Source organism: Mustela erminea, chromosome 18 (assembly GCF_009829155.1).
Source record: "Mustela erminea isolate mMusErm1 chromosome 18, mMusErm1.Pri, whole genome shotgun sequence".
Lineage (NCBI taxonomy): Eukaryota > Metazoa > Chordata > Mammalia > Carnivora > Mustelidae > Mustela > Mustela erminea.
Genome location: NC_045631.1, coordinates 47,429,894 through 47,449,892, shown reverse-complemented (window position 1 = coordinate 47,449,892; position 19,999 = coordinate 47,429,894). Strand labels below are relative to the sequence as shown.

The window sequence follows — 19,999 nt, the reverse complement described above, 5'->3', positions numbered from 1 at the left end:
GAGTCCTCCAGAGTGTAGAGTGGTCACACGCCAACCATAGAGATGGGAATCAAAGAAAGACTGCCAGTCTGCATTTTTCTCTCTCTTGTGTTGATTGCAGGCTTGTAATTAGCACGTTTCTCTGCAGTTTACAGAAAAGTTTACAAATAGGACCCAACTGATTCATTTGTTTGTGATGTTCTGTTCCAGGAGGTATGTTAGGAGCTGAGCATATAAAGGTGATAATCTAACCTTGTCCTTTTTTTGAAAGTAACCTGTTCGGTTAAGAAGAGTCTGTCTTTGAATGTCGAGGACGTGCAACCAAATCCTGACTTTGTGACGAATTTGTTTTATGACCCTCAACTGGAGGAGATTAGGAATATCCAAAAAAGTTGTTGTGAACATTAAATGAAATGATGTCAGTTGCCCTGCACGTTCTGAGTGGTAAACAAATAATTGTTTTTAAAGGACTGCTGTGATGTGGAAAACTTATGTAAGGGCAGTGCTTTAATAAATGCTGAAACAGGGGCGCCTGGGTGGCTCAGTGGGTTAAAGCCTCTGCCTTCGGCCCAGGTCATGATCCCAGGGTCCTGGAATCGAGCCCCACATCGAGCTCTCTGCTCAGCAGGGAGCCTGCTTCCTTTCCTCTTTCTCTGCCTGCCTCTCTGCCTACTTGTGATCTCTCTCTGTCAAATAAATAAATAAAATCTTTTTAAAATAAATAAATAAATAAATGCCGAAACAGCTATGAGTGATCTGCTGTGGAAGCCCCAAGGGCAGAATGCCCAACTTTGGGCAAGTTAGAAGTACTTCTAAGTACTGAACTCTTACTATAACCCAGGCACCCTCTTCATTACAGGTGACCCTTGAACAAGGAGGGGGGTGAGGGAGGCGTTGGGGCACCCACCACCCAGCGGTGGAAAATTCCTGACTCTATTATGATTCTCCCACCACCACCAAGGGGTGGTGCCTGGGTATCTCAGCAGGTTAAGCTCCTGATTCTTGATTTCACGTCAGGTCATGATCTCTGGGTTGTGAGATACGCCTCAGCCGGGGCTCTGGCAGGCGTGGATCCTGCTTGAGATTCTCTTCTCCCTCCGCCCCTCGCCCTGCTCCTGCGCACACTCTCCCTCTCCCTATTTCTTTCTCTCTTAAAAAAAAAAAAAAAAAAAAAAAAAAAAAAAATCAGGGGCGCCTGGGTGGCTCAGTTGGTTAAGCGGCTGCCTTCAGCTCAGGTCATGATCCTAGGGTCCTGGGATCAAGCCCCACGTCCGGCTTTCTGCTCAGTGGAGAGCCTGTTTCTCCCTCTCTCTCTCTCTGCCTGGTTCTCTGCCTACTTGTGTTCTGTTTGTCAAATAAATAAAATCTTTTAAAAAAATTCTTAAAGAGGAAATACATTTACAGTGCTGTATGGTATCTGTTTAAAAAAAAAAAAACAAAAAAGGCGGGCCGATGCAGTTCAAACCCATGCTGTTCAAGGGTGAACTGTAATGGAGAAAAATATGGCACTGTCCCAAGAGAGCTTAATTTACCTGGAGGGAGAACAGCAACCAGTCACAATATCTGGTTTTCTTGATTTCCTCAATGTTCTCTTGGGGGAAATTTTCCTTTTTTCCTCCTAATTAAAAACAAGAAAACCATTTCAACCTGAGCTTATAGTTACATTGTACTTATTTTCATTATTTTCTACACAGTCTTTAGTTAAATTTAATTTAAATTTAGCTACAGGTTGCATTATTGCAAAGGAAGCCATTCAGAATATTCTTTTTTTTTTTTTTAAAGATTTTATTTATTTATTTGACAGGCAGAGATTACAAGTAGGCAGAGAGGCAGGCAGAGAGGAGGAAGCAGGGTGTGCCAACAAGTTCCTTTGGGGAATGTAGATGGAGGCACAATTGCTGGGCGGTAGGGTAGGCACATCTCCAATTTTCTAGATAATAGGGAGTAACTTTCCAAAGTGGATGCTCTCCTTTGCACTCGCATTGGCCTACACCCTCTCCAATTCTTGATATTGTCAGACTTTTCATACGTGAGTATACAATGGTATCTCAGTGCAGTTAAATTTTGAAAGCATTTAGTAATTTTTATAGGATCATTGAGCAATCAGCTGACAATCGGGTTTTCTCTTCTGCAGTTGCTCTTTTAAAATTAAACTATAAAAAATTAAACTTTATATACAGTAAAAGGTACCCATATTAAGTGTCCATTTCCCTGGGTTTTGTTTGTTTGTTTTTACAAATAGATACATTTGGGGGTGCCTGGGTGGCTCCGTTGGTTAAGTGTCCGCCTTCGGCTCCATCATGATCCCAGGGTCCTGGGATTGAGCCCCACAGCCGGCTCCCTGCTCAGCGTGGGGCCTGCTTCTACCTCTCCCTCTGCCTGCTGTTCCCCCTGTTTGTCAAGTAAATAAATAAAATAAATATACTTTTTTTAATGTCTTTAAAAAACACCAAAAACCAAAAACCAAATAGGTACATTTGTGTGACCTCCCCCACATTCAAGACACAGAAAATTCTCACTGATCCAAAATACTTCTCTCTTGCCTCTTTGTAATCAGTGCCTCCCCCCGCCTTTAGTCACCAACTCAGGCAGCCACTGACCCATGTTCTGTTATTACAGAATGGTTTTGTCTGTTTTAGATTTTCTTGTAAATGGATTCACGCAGTTTGTACTCTTTTGTGTCTGGCTCCTGTCCCTTAAACGAATGTTTTTGAGATTCGTCCATATTATTGTATCAATGATGGATGCCGTTTTGTTGCTGAGTAGGATTTCATTATACGAATATGCCGCAGTTTGTTTTTCCATCCGCATGTTTACAGAATTTGGGTTGTTTCCAGTCTGGGGCTATGATGAATAAAGCTGTTATGAACATTAGTGTAGAAGTCTTTTTATGGACATTTGTTTGCATTCCTTCTAGGAATGGAATTTTTAGATCATGTGATAAGCATATATCTTTAACTTTATAAGAAACAGCCTATTTTCCAAAGTGATTACACCATTTTACATTCCCACCAGCAATGTATGAGAGGTCTGGTTATTTCAAGTCTTGGTCAGCACTTGACATTGTCACTCATTCTAATGGGGCTTATCACGGTTTTAGTTTACAATTTTCTGATGTCCAAAGATGTTGGCCCTCTTTTCATATGACCATGACTATATCTATTTTTGTAACGTGCTCAGATCTTTTGCCCACTTTTAAAATTGTTTTCTTAGTAACGAGTTATATGAGTTCTTTAGATCCTTTTTCATATCTAAGTATTGGGAATATTTGCCTTTTTATTTTCCTGATAGTGTCTTTCAAAGAGGAGGCATTTTTAATTTTGATGAAATCCAATTTATCATTGATGGGTTCTAAACAAGAGAGTGACCGTGTGGTGGAGTTCAAGCTTCCTGTGACATTCCAGAGCCCAGATTTATAACCCCCGTCCCCCCGAGAATAACATGAGCTACTAATATGGGAGTGCCTACCACAGGCAAGGCACTTGACATATTTTAGTTCTAATTCTTGGGATAGTCCTGAAAGGTAGGGAATGCTATTTCTGTTTTTTAGCTCTAAGTTCCAGAACAATCAGAACCAGGACTCAGAGAGATTAAGTAATTCGATTACATTTGCAGAAGTTAACAGATGGCCAAGCACAGCTGGGATTTGAATTCATAACAATTTGATTTTAAAGCTTATGCTCTTTGATCACTATTCCATGCAACCTCCTCAGGACCACCCATTTAGTCAAAACTATTCCTCGTTATCTGAGAATGTGGAGCTCATCCAACATACAGACCTACACACCTCACTTTTGAGGAAGGCTTACTAACTTCCCACCCCAGGAACTACCCAGTGAACCAAGGGACCAGGAGCAGAAGGGATGGTGGGGAGTCCCAACTCAGAATGGTAGATGGACCCAGAAGTTATACAGAAGATCTAAGACCTGAGTCCCTGGGAGGAGAGTCAAGAAGGGCACTGAGTCTGGAGGGGCCTGAGGTGAGTGTGGAACAGGGCTCCTGGGACGCGAGAGGGTCACCAGCATGTGGGGATGAAAGATGGAGAAGGTGCGCCTGGGTGGCTCAGGGGGTTAAAGCCTCTGCCTTTGGCTCAGGTCATGATCCCAGGATGCTGGGATTGAGCACCACATCAGGCTCCCTGCTCGGCGTGGAGCCTGCCTCTCTGCCTACTTGTGATCTCTGTCCAATAAATAAAATCTTTGTTAAAAAATGAAAGAAAGGAAGATGGAGAAGACAGAGAACACTGTCTAGAACAATCATCCAGCCAGCGTTGTGACTTGCTCCTATGGCTACCATGGGTGTATGTGTGGAGAGAGGTAATGTGTGGAAGCCAAAGGGGACCCAAATCATCCCACTGTAACTTCGCTCAACTTTCCTCTTCTCTACCTCAACCTAACACAACCCTTGAGACCCTTCTCTCTGGTCTCAGAAGATGTGGCCTCTCATTCACTTTCTCTTTCAGGAAACATTTAAAAGTCCTTCCACGCTTCATCCTATACTGGGCACAAGAAATACAAACATGAAGCAGAGTCTCTATCTTCAAGCAGCCCACAGTGTAGATGAGGGTAAAAAGAAAACCCTTACATTTTATGTACTTCATGTCCCTTTTTCAACCTCTTTAGACCAGAGTCATCTTCAGAGTACTGGTGTAGGTGGGGAAGAAAAAAGGAGAAAGAAAACTCTGCTTTACTAAAGGTCAGCTGTGGGCCACGTGTGGTCAAACCCATTGTTGATTTAGTCCTTCTAGAAATGCTAAGCCAGCATTTTAATCAGGGTTTATTGGTTTTGAATGATGAACCCAACTCGAGCTAGCTGAGGTAAATGGGGGAAGGTCTTCTCGTTCCGTAGAGGAGGCCTGACAGGCTGGGCCGGCCAATCTCAAGCCAAATCAAATCAGAACATACACTTGTCCCGGGCACCTTGACTCCATCTGTGTGTCTCTTGTCAATTTCTTTCTTTTCTGTTGGCTTTCTACCTGATGGAGGCAGTTCCTGGGCCTCCTACCTCCTGGCTCGGCCACTAGAAAGGAAATGAGTTTCTTTTTCTGACTCTAGGTGGAGTAGGGTCAAGTGAAGGTGGCCAGATGGGTGGCTGTTTTGCTTGTGTAATACTGCATATCCAAACCATGCCATGAGTCAGAGCTAAAAACATCAGCCATTTTAGTATCTCTTGCAAGTGTGAGAGTTCACTAGGCTCAGCTTAGAAGTTCTTCAGCTCCATGTGGCGTCCGATGATGACACCTAGGGGCTTGACTGGGCTGGAACATTCAAGGAGGCTCGCCCAGATGGCTGACTGCTGGGGCTGGCTGGCCACTGGGGGCTCAGTTGGAGCTGTTAATTAGGACAACTCCGTTGTCCTCCAGGTGGCCTGTGAGTGGCTTGGGCTTCTCCCAACACAGCCACCAGGTTCCAAGAAGGAGTATCCACAAAGTGAGAATTCTAAGAGGAAGGAAATGGAAGGTGCCAGGCCTCTTAAACCTGGGCTGGTAAGTCCCTGAACGTCACTTCTGGTCAAGACCAGTCCTGGAGCCCGTCTAGATTCAAAGGAGGAAAAACAGCTCTATCTTTTTGTTTTTAACTTTTATTTATTTACTTAATGTTTTTTAAACAGATTTTATTTTATTTTTTTAAAGTTTTTATTTATTTATTTGGCAGAGATCACAAGTAGGCAGAGAGGCAGGCAGAGAGAGAGAGAGGAGGAAGCAGGCTCCCCACTGAGCAGAAAGCCCGATGCGGGGCATGATCCCAGGACTCTGGGATCATGACCTGGGCCGAAGGCAGAGGCTTAACCCACTGAGTCACCCAGGTGCCCTTATTTACTGAATTTTTAATTTTTATTTATGTACTCCCCTCTGGCCCATCCGGCTGCTTTCCCCACCTCATCTCCTACCGGTCCCCAGTGTGGACGTCAAGCACGGGCTCACCGAGGAGTCAGCATGGGCTTCCCTGAAGCCACACAGGGTCACCCCTTCCTCCTGCCTTTGTTCTGGCCCTCCTCTTCCCCTGCCAAATCTGAAAGGACCCAGTGCAGAAACCACTTCTTCCATGAAGCCCTCAGTGCACGCCTCTGCCCAGCTCCTGCTCCATCCACCCCATCCCTGTCCTTCCACGGGATCCATCTCTCTCTTGAGCACCATAATTCTGTTTTTGAGTTGACTCCTGCTTTCTCAAACTTTTCACAGTCGCCCTTGCGCGGTGCTTATTTCAGGGCACGTCCTAACACTTTCGCCAGCCTGCAAACTCTGTCATATTCCCTCACGGCCCTTTGTTTTCAGAAGCCCTTGGCAATATTTGCTAAAAGAATGAATGAATGAGTCGTCATCATCTGTGGAGAAGTCAGAGATGAAGTCATCTGCAAAAGGAAGCTGACTAGATTAAAACTAAGTTTGCCTTCTGCTCTGAAATCCGGTTATGTCTGTGAATGAGTTCTAGGGAGAAAGGAGAGAAAGTAAGGTCTGCATATTAAGCTGTGAGAAACACAGGAAGGAGGAAAAAGAGCCAGAAAAAGGTAACACCCAGAGAGGGAAAGTTCAGAAAGAAGAACTATTAACACGTCTGAAGGGAGGCTCAGGAAAAACTAGACGAACCATGGCCACTGGGATTTCACAAGAGGAAGAATGTTTATGAGCTGCCTGAAGGAAGTTTCCAGAGAGTTCTGTGGAAATAAGCCAGACCCCAGGGGAGTAGGAGGGACTGGCCAGTGAGGAAGTGGAGGCATTTTGAGAGGACAGCCATTTTCACCCTGGTGCTGAGTTGGCTCTTGGAGAACATACATTTCTGATAAACGGTGATACCATGGACGCTTCCCCATGGTGGCACACAGACTTGGTACAACTGAGTGGGAAATACGGCAGCTCACAGGCGAGTGAACAAATAATCAGTCAGGATTAGACTGGATTATCTCACAGGGCAGAACTGCCAGGAGGAAGCTCACTCTTCTCTCCCAGGTGGCTGCTCTATTATTCGCCTTCTTTTGCACACTCCCCCGATGAGGCTAGGAGTCTTACCGTTGTTTGAGGCAATGCCCCCTCATCACCACACATTTGTATGCATTTCTGGTTGTTAATCGGTACTCGAGGGAAACAACGCCAAGCTGGGCTCTAACTATGTTTACACGTCACATAATAGTTCCTTGTCGGGTGCCTGGGTGGCTCAGTGGGTTAAAGCCGCTGCCTTCGGCTCAGGTCATGATCTCAGGGTCCTGGGATCGAGTCCCACATCGGGCTCTCTGCTCAGCAGGGAGCCTGCTTCCCTCTCTTTCTCTCTCTCTCTCTCTGCCTGCCTCTCCATCTACTTGTGATCTCTCTCTGTCAAATAAATAAATAAAATCTTTAAAAAAAAAAAAATAGTTCCTTGTCATCACGCTAGGGGAGGAGCAAGAATAACAAGCAGCTAATGGGGGAGCATGTCATAGCGTCTGGGGTTGACCAGATGAACTCTGACGTCATATACGTAGCTGGGTCCTAATCTAGGTCATGCCCCTTCTAGCTACGTGTTACCCCCACCAGACTGTGGACCTTTTAACATTTCAATGTGTCACGTGTAAAACAGGGCAAACAACACCCACCCCTGGAACTGCTCAGATAACGTGAGGTGACCCTACGAAGCATGTACTCGCACATTCCCAAACAATAGCCAACAGCCAATAACCCTTCACTGTGATAATGAGGAACACTTCCCCTTTGCAACACAAGAAGTGTGCCGTAGGTTGGATTCTGTGGTAAAGAGTTCTTCAGAGTGTCACTCTCTTTCCAGATCTGGTCATCCTGGAACAGGACGAGCCAAAGTTCTGTTTACCTAAACACACTGCTCACAGTGACAGCAGCTTTTCTTGAATTTCCCTTCAGTGGTGAAACCTGAAGGAGATAAAGATTTCACTTGCTACCAGAGACTCTCGCCTCATTGTTTGACTTATCCCGTAACTACCCTAGACGTGCTGGAAGGTCAAATCCGTTTGGAAGCAGCAGCAGTAGCATCAACATCACAAAAAAGTCAGTCCCCTCATTCTCATAAAGACACTGTTCCTTTGAGACGGTCCCGGAACTGTCAACCATGACTTCTCTTTTTGGTTTTACCAGCTTCTTTCCCTTTCAAGATTCCTTCATGAGGAAGACAAATATGATTTTCCTCATATGCAGAACTTAAGAAAACAGAGAACATAGGGGAAGGGAAGAAAAATAAAATAAGATGAGATCAGAGAGGGAGACAAACCATAAGGGACTCTTAACTGTAGGAAATAAACTGAGGGGTGCTGGTGGGGAGGTGGGTGGGGGCTGGGATAACTGCGTGATGGGCATTAAATAGGCATTTAATGTAATGAGCCCTGCGTGTTACACGCAACTGATGAATCACTGAATTCTACCTCGGAAACGAATAATATGCCATATGTTCATTAAATTGATTTTAAATTTTAAAAAATGTCCTTCAAAGGCAGCTACCCTCTCACTGAATAGCTATCTGCAAGCCAACCTCTTAATCATTTTTAAATGAAATTTTGAAGGGTTTTAAACAGAAATGAAGAGGCTGAGTCATGATTTATCCCACCAGAGGGCGACATTTGCTAAAATAAACAAAAGGGATTAGCGGCTGCAGGAATTAACACCGGACATTCTGAGACAGCCGAGGCGAAGGCTCTTGGCTACCCTCCGTCCCCTGTGGAAACTGGAAAACATACAGGCCTCTGGGGTCCATCCCTGGAAATGCTAGTGGGGGATGAGGACAGGAAAAGGTGTCAGAAATCTGTTTTTTAAACATTCTCCAAGTTGGGGAATCACTGGTTCAGAGAGAAGTGAAAATAAGATTTTGTGAACTTACTTTCCCCCAACCCCCAGCTCCTCGGACATATTCCGGTCCTCAGACATATTCCAGACATAGTGCCGAATCCCATACACATATTTTTCTTGCCTTGGTGAAAAGAGAGGGCTTATCTTCACACAAAGATCATGACCTTGGCCTTGTTTAGAGCATGCTATTTAATGCAACTTCCAGAAAGGTCATTTACTGCCTGCTCATTTTCAGGTCTTTTCTACAGGTCCAATTCAAAGGCTCCCTACAAAAATATTTCCATTTCTGTTTCTATTTATCAGTGATGCCAGCTTTTGTTTTATCATACGCAAAAAGCTGTCAAAACAGTACGTAATTACGGAACAGACTTATGGGCAATGCTATCATAAATAAAAACAGAGCTTATCATAGGAGTTGCCAGTTAAGTGGAGAAGCACATAAAGCATGGGAATTGATTAAGTGTAAGAACAGTCTAAGTGTTGCGTGAGAAATTCTAACAATCTATAATAGCACAGTTAAGGCCTGGGGATTTGGTCCAACTGCGTACAAGATACAAAATATACCTACCTGGCCTAGACTCCTTGGAGCAGATTTCTTGTTTTCTTTGTTGGATCTTTAAAGCTAATTTATGAGTCAGATGAGTCAGATTCCCTTTTGTGTTTCATCTACTGTGCTTACAGGGTCACAGTGACATTCTGAATTGTCAAAGGGCTGCCAGAGTTCCAGGCCAGAAAGTTCCCCTCCTAGACTTACACTGTTTGAGAAAAAGTACCAGAGAAGGGATGTGAAAGCAGTATTTTCTAGTCAAGCTCCTCTTTCAACTCAACTCATCTTGCAGATCCTGTCTTCAGCTGGCAAGCGGGACAGGTAAAAAGCCCCTCCCAGTCTCTGGATTGTAGGCTCCTCCCTGGACCCAGGGCTATTCTGCTAGGAGTGATGGACCCTCTGCTTCCCCTCCCAGTCTCTGGATTGTAGGCTCCTCCCTGGACCCAGGGCTATTCTGCTAGGAGTGATGGACCCTCTGCTTCCACCCATCTCTCTGTCAGTCCCAAACCTCTCTACAGTGAAACGTGCAGATACCACTCTTCAAAATATGTCTACCTCTTTCACAGTTGCCAAGATTCATCACACTCTGAAAGATTGGTGTTAGGGGGCACCTGGGTGACTCAGTGGATTAAAGTCTCTGCCTTCAACTCAGGTCATGATCCTAGGGTCCTGGGATCGAGCCCCACATCAGGCTCCCTGCTCGGCGTGGAGCCTGTTAACCACCCCCACCCCCCGCCTGCCTCTCTGCCTACTTGTGATCTCTCTGTCAAATAAATAAATAAAATATTTTTTTAAAAATTGGTGTTAGGCTCTCCAGCAGTGGTAGAGATAGGTCCCTTGACTTCGATCCAGGCGTTGGGGGCTGGGAATAGGGAACTCTGTTTATGGATTTTGGCTTCCAATGAGCATCTATCTATTTTATATTTGAATAGGGTCGATTCAGACATTTGGGCTGTCCCTCGCTACTTCTTTGCTGTTTTCTCTAGCATTGCCTACTCCTTTCCCCCAAAACCCTGAAAAATCTTTGGCTGTCATGTGAGCAAGTCAGGAAAAATTAGAGAAGTTGCTATCCCCTATTTCTTTTTCTCCAAGGATATGCAAATGCGATGCTTTGAGTCTTAGTTTCTCCTGTTACAAACAATATGTCTTTTCTCTTCACTTCCATCCAAGTGGAGAGCCGCTGGGGACCCTGTGACCAAATGGGTGCCAGACTTTTAAATTCAGGTTGATAGGCTACAATCCTCAAATAGATCTTGTATGAGTCCTCAACATAACCACTCCCTCCAACGAGTTGTGACCCATGTCTTCTCCAGCTCCACGAAGTCACATCTACGAAATGCCACATTAACACACAACGCAAGCCGCTGAAATGGATTCTTTCTTTGCTTATAATTTTTGGAGAATGCCTTGGCTGTACTTTATTCCAAAGGGAAGAGATGATTGTTGGACGAGATTTGAGGGGAATTCCTGAGGGCAAGCAGAAGAAAGGGCTTTGGGGCTCGCTGAGAAACAGTCAGAGCACCCTAGAGCTGTGGACTTGCGCGCATGGCAGAAATGTCGTGTTTGCTGGAGTCCCTGAGAGCTGCGGACCCTGGTTCCGGAGGTCGTCCATCATTCCACCACGACGGAAAGACTAAGCGGGGTCTCTGGACAGCCGGCACCACCAGTCTCCTGGACTTTCCCCTGATCGAGTCTTAACACAGCGGGTCTCTCCGTGGAACTGGTGGGACCGCCTGGGGACCGCGTGGGGAAGGGGTGCACCCGCGGGGCGGGACTGCCAGCCTCCCTCAGCCCTCGGCAAAGCTCCCTGCCTCAAACGCTCAGTGCCCCTAGACGCGGGACAACCAGGTCTGGTCCTTCTCCGCTGGAGCCGCGGCCGCGTGACTCCCTGAAGGCAGCAGGCCAGCACGGCCCCGGCCCCGCCCCTCCAGAACAGCCCCGCCCCAGGCTCCGCCTCAGGGCTCGGCCCCCGCCCAGTTTCGGGGCCGCCCCTCGGTCGGCCCCGCCCCTGCCCCCGCCCCGACCGGAAGAAGCGCCGGCACCCGGCGCTTATAGGGCTTGGCATGGGGGTGCTGCCACCGCCTAGTCAGCTCTGCGTCCGCTGAAGTCCGGACGCCGCGGCGCTGTCGTCGCGGCGCCCCCGCCCCGTCCTCAGCCCGCCCGCCCGCACCGCCCCCCGGAGCCGGCCGGCCGGGCCGGGAGCCAGGCCCGAGTCCTCGCCATGCCGGCCCGGCTGCTGCTGGTGCTGCTGGCGCTGCTGCTGCCTGGCCCCGGGGTGAGTGACCCGGAGAGCGTGGGGTGGGGAACAGCGCGGGGCGGACTGGGGTCCGAGTCGGGATCGCGGCGGTGGTGGCGGCCCGGGCTCCCGAGCGCCCCAGCGGAGGCTCGGGCAGGACGTAGGAGACGGCGCCGGGCGGGGTGCGAGCACCTCCGGGCCGGCCTGAGTGGCGGCCGCGGTCGGCCCGGCCGAGGCGCACGCCACCCGAGGGGCCTCGCGGGCCAGCGCGGCTGTCACGGGCAGCGTCTCCCGGGGCCCCGTGCGCTCCCGCACAACTTTGCGTCGCCCCGGCGGCACCTTGGGGCCTCTCGAAGGCGCTTGGAAGGCGGCCCCACCTGCCGGACCCTTCCCACAGGTGGGCGCCGGCTCTGTCTGGCGGTGGCCGCGGGGCAAGGATAGAAGGGGCCCTATAATCGAGGAGGAGGGGAATGTCTTGCGCTTATAATCCTTGTTTGAACTTTTAAAAATTCGAGAACTTCGGGAAACGAACGCCCCTGGGAGCGGGTAAGCATTTTTACCTGCGAGTATGATTCTGCTTTACCTGCCTTGCAGGTTTCTAAATGTGCAGAGGCAGGAGGCATCCTTTTGGGCACCAAGACTTCGTTAAGCAAGTTAAGCTGTGGGATTTACACTCTTTTTAAAGATCCCATGTGAGACAGCAGTGAAGCCTCTTCAAAACTTTAAATGGAGACTGTCTCCTCACGTCAGAGCACTGTGGAGCGGTCTGAAGGGTCTTTTCATCTTTTCCTGCAGAGAAATGGCTGGATTACATTTATTTAACTATTTTAAGACCTTCACTCAGGCTGTAGATTTGGGCCCCGTGGCCGGGGAGGACATTTTGTGGACAGACTTGGCTTTTTTCCTTCTAGTTGAAAAAAACCTAAATTAGTGGTTTAAAAAAAAACAACAACAAAACACCTCGTTGTTCAGGATGTGGGTATGGTACATTGGTTCAGGTTCTTGTTTAATGACTTCCACTATGTGCCTTTTAATATGGTATATCATGTACCAGGTGTCGGGGTGGAGAATTGACATGTGTATACCTGAGTGCCAAAGTGTGAAGTCTTCAGAGGTCATGCATGTTTGGTAAAAGTCTGTGCTCTTGGAGTAACAAGACCTTGAAAATAGATGAAGTAAAATATAAGATCACCTTTTTCAAATTTGGGGGTGTTTTAAGGGGAAAATTTGTACACATTTCATGATAGAACTCATGTAAGTTGTTCTTTTTTTTTTTTTTTTTAAAGATTGTATTTATTTTAGAGAGAGAACACAAGCAGGGGAAGGGCAGGGGGAGCCGAGGGAGAGGGAGAAGCAAACTCTGGGCTGAGCAGGAAGCCCCACTGGGGTTGATCCCAGGACCTTGGAATCCTAGCCTGAGCCCAAGGCAGATGCTTAACACACTGAGCCACCCAGGTGCCCCAAGTTTTTCTTCTAATTAAAAAAGAGAATCCACTTTCACAACTAGGGTCACATTTTGAATGTGAACACTTCACCCTGGATTGGTTAACTGTTCCTCAGCATTTGTTCATAAATAAGAGTATAAACATGATGAGCAAACAAATGACATGGAAATCGATCATTTCATATCAGGGTCTAGGTATATATGGTTTTCTTTGCCACATCTTTCCATTGGCTGTTATTTCGCAGGATTCTAGTATTTTAGTTATTCAGTAACTTAGAGCCAAAAATAACTATTTAGCTTTAGTTGGGACTATAGTTTCAGTTTGTGTAAATATTTCCAAATTGTATTTAGAAATCCAAACTTCTCAAAGTTCATGGTACAATATTCCAGACCCTTATCAAAAAGTTACATTTTAGTGTAACTGCTTTATAAGTAAAATGTCAGAATTTTACTCCTGGAAGTATCTACCAGTAAAAATTTTGATCCCCAAACATAGAATTATTATTTTAAATTTTAAGTGGAACCTGTTGCAGAGTTTGCAGTTAAAGTGGGAGGAGCGATATTCTGCAAAACCTATTGGGTGTAAGATTGGACAAACCTGAGTTCAGACTGGTCACTTGCTAGCTGTGCCCTCAGATTATTTTACTATTTATTTATTTATTTATTTATTTATTTAAAAGATTTTATTTATTTACTTGAGAGAGAGACAGTGAGAGAGAGCATTAACGAGGAGAAGGTCAGAGAGAGAAGCAGACTCCCCACGGAGCTGGTAGCCTGATGCGGGACTCGATCCCGGGACTCCAGGATCATGACCTGAGCCGAAGGCAGTCGTCCAACCAACTGAGCCACCCATGCGTCCTATTTTACTTTTTAGAGAGTCTGTTTACTGATATGTGAAATGGGGATAACTAGCACATGTGAAGGCACCTTGTATATCATAGGTAATAAATGTAACCCCCCCCGTGTTTTTTACTGTCTTTATTGTTTTTAACGTTATACACTCGCCAAAGAAAATTTTCTTTCCTTTTTTTTTTTTTTTTTTTAAAGATTTTATTTATTTATTTGACAGAGCATAAGTAGGCAGAGAGGCAGGCAGAGAGAGAGAGAGGAGGAAGCAGGCTCCCTGCTGAGGAGAGAGCCCCATGCAGGGCTCGATCCCAGGACCCTGAGATCATGACCTGAGCTGAAGGCAGAGGTTTAACCCACCAAGCCACCCAGGCGCCCCTCCAAAGAATATTTTCAGTGCTCTTTTTTTAAGTTTTAAATTTATTTTAAGTAATCTCTACACCCATTGTGGAACTCGCACTCATGACCCTGAGATCAAGAGATGCATGCTCTACCGGACTGAGCCAGCCAGATAGATGCCCCAATGCTGTTTCTTTCTGATTGATGAAATAACTCGTGCGTTGGAAGCAATACTGTGAGTTTCTTTCACGAGCGCGTCTGATTGAGCTAGACATTGACTCATCCTAGGCTGAGACTCTAGGCTATCATATCCAAAAATGCAATAACACTGGTGTTACTAACTTCAGGCTGCCTCTTGTTAATCCAAATTGTGCTTATTTAGTGAGTGTTTTCCCTCCTCCCTGGACCTGGATCTTGTACCCAGTGTTGGTTTGTATTACATCATCACTGTCCTTTAGTCCTTATTTAATGGTGTTTATGTACTATTTCTGTCAGGTACCAAACAGATCTGAAGCATGGGAGGCAAAATGCTATCTTCAGCTACAATATATACGATTTCTTTTATTCAGCCAGTGTTTTGGTTTTAGAGGAGAGTAAACAATGTCACGGAGAACCAAGGCCCATGTGTGTACAAAAACACACTGAGGATACCATCTGAGACAAGAGGCTTAACTAGAAATGTCCTGGCTTATCATTTGCTCTGATAGTTATCACCTCCACGAATGATCTTACTAGGCGATATCAAGAATTTATACTGAGGCCATGAGGAGAATGTTTCATTAAGCTCATATCAGAGCTTCTGATCATGAAATTGGACTGTAGTTCACATGTGTGTGTTTTGTTTCATGCCTGGCCTCTGGGTTTTCCACAGTAGTTTAGTTTCTCAGAGCAGAAGAGAAGTGTGTATGAGAGTTCCTCTTGACAGTGTTCAAGAGTAGGCTGTATTCCTGAAGGTAAAACTAGTGAGCTATGCAAAGGTTTCTTCTTGTCTGGACAGAATCATGCCACCTGCATGGTCCTGGGGGTGAGAGTTCTTTGCCTGCGTCAGATTTTGACTCCATTTTTCAGGTTGAGGAATTTTTGGATAATGATTTCATTTTCACTGGAAACCTCTCTGGTTTGGGGATCCAAAGTAATCTTTAGGTTCAAGATTGTCTATGTTTTATAATGATCAAATGTTCTCCCTGAAGAGATGATATAGGCAAGAAAAATGTAATGTATCATTTTAATGGATTCAGTTTTTATTATGCACAAATAACTAGGGGCCTGTAACCTAGCAATATGATTAGAGTGTGATGCTGGCTTGAAAAAATAGGGACAGTGAATCATAGTTTGTGAATAATAAACATGCTTGTTGGCTGTATTTCCTAGGGGTTGGGGATTTTTTTTTTTCTATCTTTATCTTCACCTATATCCCCCTGTTTGGTTTCAGACTTCCTTGTGTCAGAGCAACACATTCTTAGTGATATTTAAGTGAGTGTCACAGACAAGATATGGGCTAGGAAAAGTAGAACTTTTAAAAGGAATCATAAGCTCCCTCCTTGCATTTTTTTAAAATTTATTTTTAGTCTTTACATTTAAAAAAATTTTCTTTATTTTTTGGTCTACACCCAATGTGGGGCTTGAACTCACGACCCTGAGATCAAGAGTCACATGCTCTACTGATTGAGCCAGCCAGGCGCCTCTCTACATCACTTCCGATTATCATATGATTTTTGTTCATGTATAACTACACAGCAAATACAGCAGCATAAAAATACATGTTCTATATTTATGTTTAGTTTCACAGAAGCTTTCTATAACTGGTAGGAAATTTTCTGAGTATGTTATTGAATTTGTCACTTCGACTAGCACCTTGGTAAACCATCATCCATGCCAAAAGCATTTGAGCCTTCTATGTCCAGCCTGAGTTTGGAGACTGGGGTGGCACTGACCAAGATCGATACGGTAATAAACCATGCTTTGCCTAGTGGCCACCCTGCCAGGTCCTATAGATTGTTTCCAGCTTTCCCATTATTATAAGGAAAGGTGTATTTCCCTTTCTTCAAATCTCTGTGTTTGGTGCTTTTTTCCCCCTTTTCTTTTTTAAAGGTTTTATGTATTTATTTATTTGACAGAGAGACACAGCGAGAGAGGGAACACAAGCAGAGGGAGTGGGAGTGGGAGAGGGAGAAGCAGGCTTCCCGCTGAGCAGGGAGCCCTACCCGGGGCTCGATCCCATGACCTGAGCCAAAGGCAGATGCTTACTGACTGAGCCACCCAGGCACCCCCTAATGATTTGATATATATCCTTCCAGACATTTTTTCTGTGCACATATTTGTGTAGATATTTTTCTTACCCAAACTGGAACATATCCTGGATCTTTCTGTGCCGATAAATTTAATTCTGCAGCTTATTCTCACTGTCGCATACTGCTTCTCTCATTGGATGAACCATAATTTGGGGGGGGGGTTGGATACCATAATTTGGCCAGTAAGCCATTTAGCTATGAAGGCTGTTTTTAATTTTAATTACTACAAACAGTGTGGTGGGGTGCCTGGGTGGCTCAGTCGGTTAAGTGTCTGCCTTTGGCTGAGGTCATAATCTCAGGATCCTAGGATAGAGCCCCGTATCAGCTCCCAGCTCAGCAGGGAGTCTGCTTCTCCCTCTCCCTCTGCTCCTCCCCCTGCTCATTTTCTCTCTCTTCCTTCCTCTCTCTTTTTCTCAAATAAATAAATACAGTCTTTCTTAAGAACAAAAAACAACAATGTGATAAACCCTCTTGTTGCTAAGCATATCTTAACTGCCTAATTATTTCCTTGGAATAAATTCTCAGAATCAGAATTTGCTAATCTTATTTACTCTTGCCCTCTTCCCCAGCCTCCAGGGAATGCTGGATGTTTTAAAAAGCACAACACTAACCTTTAAATTGGTTTTATAGCAAGCGTTTTAAAGTAACCTGTTTTCTTTTAGCAGTGTGGATTTTAGGTCAAGGAAAAATGGAACGTCTAGATCTTGTTTTGTTTATGTTTTGAAGATGTAAATGCCTGTAGCAGTGTCTTGCTGACAACTTATATACATAAAAGCTGCTGAGAAATGTTTTATTCTAATGTGTTAAGCAACTTGGTCTGCAGTGGTTTCAGATCAGCTTTCTAACAGATGTGACTCCCACGAGCGCCCTGAAATACCTCGGGATAATTCTGTGAGTTTGGTTTTGAGGGTAGCCGACCTTCTGCAGACAAGATTCTTTCTGTAGTTTGTCATGAGGCCATTTAAAGTCTTGCCTCGAGACTCTTAATAAATCAAGAGTTGGAGCATTGACTGTCCCCGACCATAGTTCTTAATAATTTGTCCGTACAGGTGTTTTTCCTGGGAAGATTCAGGTACCACTTGGCAATGAAATTATGCCTTTGGTGGTGTTTTGTCTTTTCCACAAACATACCTAAACTTACTTGTCCAAAAGAATGTTGTGTCTTTCCAAATAATCACTCCTTTACAGGTCAGGGTTCATGTCATACAAATCAGTTATTTTTTTTTTCTTTTCAGTATTTCATTTAGGAATTCATTTAACCCATTTAATAATTCAGGAACCCTAAAAAAGCAAATATTTACTCTTAAGCCAGTAATACTTACACAATTTAAAACCTTTCCCAATTCCTTCCGGTGTTTGCTTGAATATAACTTCTCCATGGTTCACGCTGAAATTTTGATCAAAACTATTACTCAGCTTGATTGCATAATTTATTGAGGACACTTGGACTTGATTTTTGATTGTTTTTAAAAACCAACTAGACACGAATTGTCACTTAGGGGATACAAAAGTATATTCTTTGAAGGGGATTTCCAAAAAACTCCAGAAATATTGTGAACAGTGGGAGCACATACAAATAAATGGGTAGCCTCCCGAGTAACTAGAGTAAGGGTAGCAGGAGTCTTGTTGAGCTAGCCCAATGGGTCTCAGTATTTTCCCCACCCCAAGTGAGGAATAAGAGAGTGCATATCCATCAGTAAGAGTGGGAGCACCTTGGAGGGTGATATTTGGAGCATATACCATGCCCTCCCCTCCCAAGTTGAACAATAGCTATTCTGCTTTTTCCTAGAGCAGACAGATGAGGACGCCAAGGCCAGAAAGGGCTGGGGACCTGTCCAAGGTCATGCTTCGGTGGCAGAACTGAACTTTGAGCCTAATCCTCCCGCTTCCCTTTGAAGAGTGGGCTCCCACAGTGCTTGTGTCCTGGTGGCTTTGTTAGAACCCATCAGTTTACCCAGTCACACCCTGAGCAGGTGACCGACCATGCTGCAAGGAGAGATTGGCTCTAGAGAAGGAATGGGCAGAGAGGAAAGCAGACTTTCTTGGAAGCTTCAGGAATGTGTGCAGATGATGCTCTTGTTCCTCCCAAGAAAGTCATGGCCTCTTACACTTTGTTCCAGTAGTAGAAAGATGTAGCTTTGAGGTAGAAACACTGCCTTCACCTGAGACTGTCCATCAGCGAGAAGGATCATTGTCAACTCTAGAGCCAAGTCCAGTGAAGGTGAATAGAGTGGAGATTGAGCAGCCCTTAAAACCAGGTCATAGTTGAAGCTCAATTCTTTGCTTAGGTCTAATAATATCCAAGCAGGTGCATGTTTTTTTTTCAGTAAGATCTTGCCCAGAAATGTTTCTGAAATAGCAAAACTGAAAGTTCAGGTCTTAGAAGCCTTTACCCAGAGTTGCATGGTGCAGTCAGTCTTTGGTATGGGATCCTGAAAAGCTAGAACCTCTAATCATCAGGCTGGGCCTGGAGTGTTGGCCTTTGCAGGGACCCTTACCTCCCAAGCGGTTCCGGCACCAGGAAGTGGGTCTGTGGTGACAGGAGAGAGAGTGGCCTTGCCCCTTGGACCACAGTGGAGGGATGAAGGTTAGTTTAGGTGGGTCTCAGGAGAGTGTAATGAGGGAGACAGGAGGCCACCAAGAAGGGGCCCTGGTGGGGGGAGAGGGCTGTCAGTTTTCTTGCTGGTTTGCCCTAGAAGGAAGGGCCCCTGTTTTACTTATCTGTATCCTCTGTGGCATTTAGCATGGGAGTTGGCCATACCCACTGCGGTGAGCACTCAGCAGGTAAGGATTGAATATTCCTTTTTGAAGCTCTTTAAGACCAATAAAACAAGGGGCTGTTTCATGGTCAGGCGTGTGGGTTGTGGATTTCTTAGGGGGGAGTAGGAGGGAGGAAGATGTTGCTATACTCTTTAATGGGATCTCATCAGTAGTGTTTCTACAGAGTGAGAGGGGTTCCAGGATACTTGGTTGGGTGGGTGTCAACCATAGTGCCTGGGACCCTCTTCATGGTCTCCTCACCTCGGTAATGAGATTAATTTGTCCATTGCCAAGCCCTGCGAGCTAAATGGTTTGTGATTATGCCAAGTCAGTTTCATTTTTCACTCAGCATGATGTTTCATTGTTTAAAAAAAATGAACCTTGATCTAGGGTTGTCCTCTTATGTATGAAACATGATTTCCCTAGTTAGTGGACTAATTTATCATTATCATTCAAAACCACCCCTTTCTCCAGTGGATTACTCCCCTCTTCCCCCCATTTCAGATGAGGGAATAATTGTTTGTCTGGGCTGCAGAAGTGTTTGTCATGGAAACCAAGTTTTCTCTTATGTTTTCTGAACAAACGGTGTTGTCAGAATCCCTAGATATTGTCATTGATCTACAGTAGGGTCATGGGACTTTGTTGACGAAACCGAATCAGATCTCTCTTCTCTTAAACAGCCCCTCACTCCTAAGGGCCTCTGGGAGTGAAAGAAACACCTGCCCAGAGGGCCACAGCTGCAACTAGCAATGTGTTACTTGAGGCAGTGCCTCTC

The 19,999-nt window shown here is 45.2% G+C and overlaps 1 protein-coding gene across 1 annotated transcript in view; it reads left to right on the top strand.

Moving 5' to 3' along the window:
- The first annotated feature begins 11,341 nt into the window (after positions 1 to 11,341).
- Positions 11,342 to 19,999, top strand: part of ERN1 (endoplasmic reticulum to nucleus signaling 1) — a 77,559-nt gene continuing 68,901 nt past the window's right edge. The window contains exon 1 of the mRNA XM_032321700.1: positions 11,342 to 11,583. Within this exon, the coding sequence (XP_032177591.1) occupies positions 11,530 to 11,583 (54 nt within the window). The 5' untranslated portion in view covers positions 11,342 to 11,529. The remainder of the gene's footprint in view (positions 11,584 to 19,999) is intronic.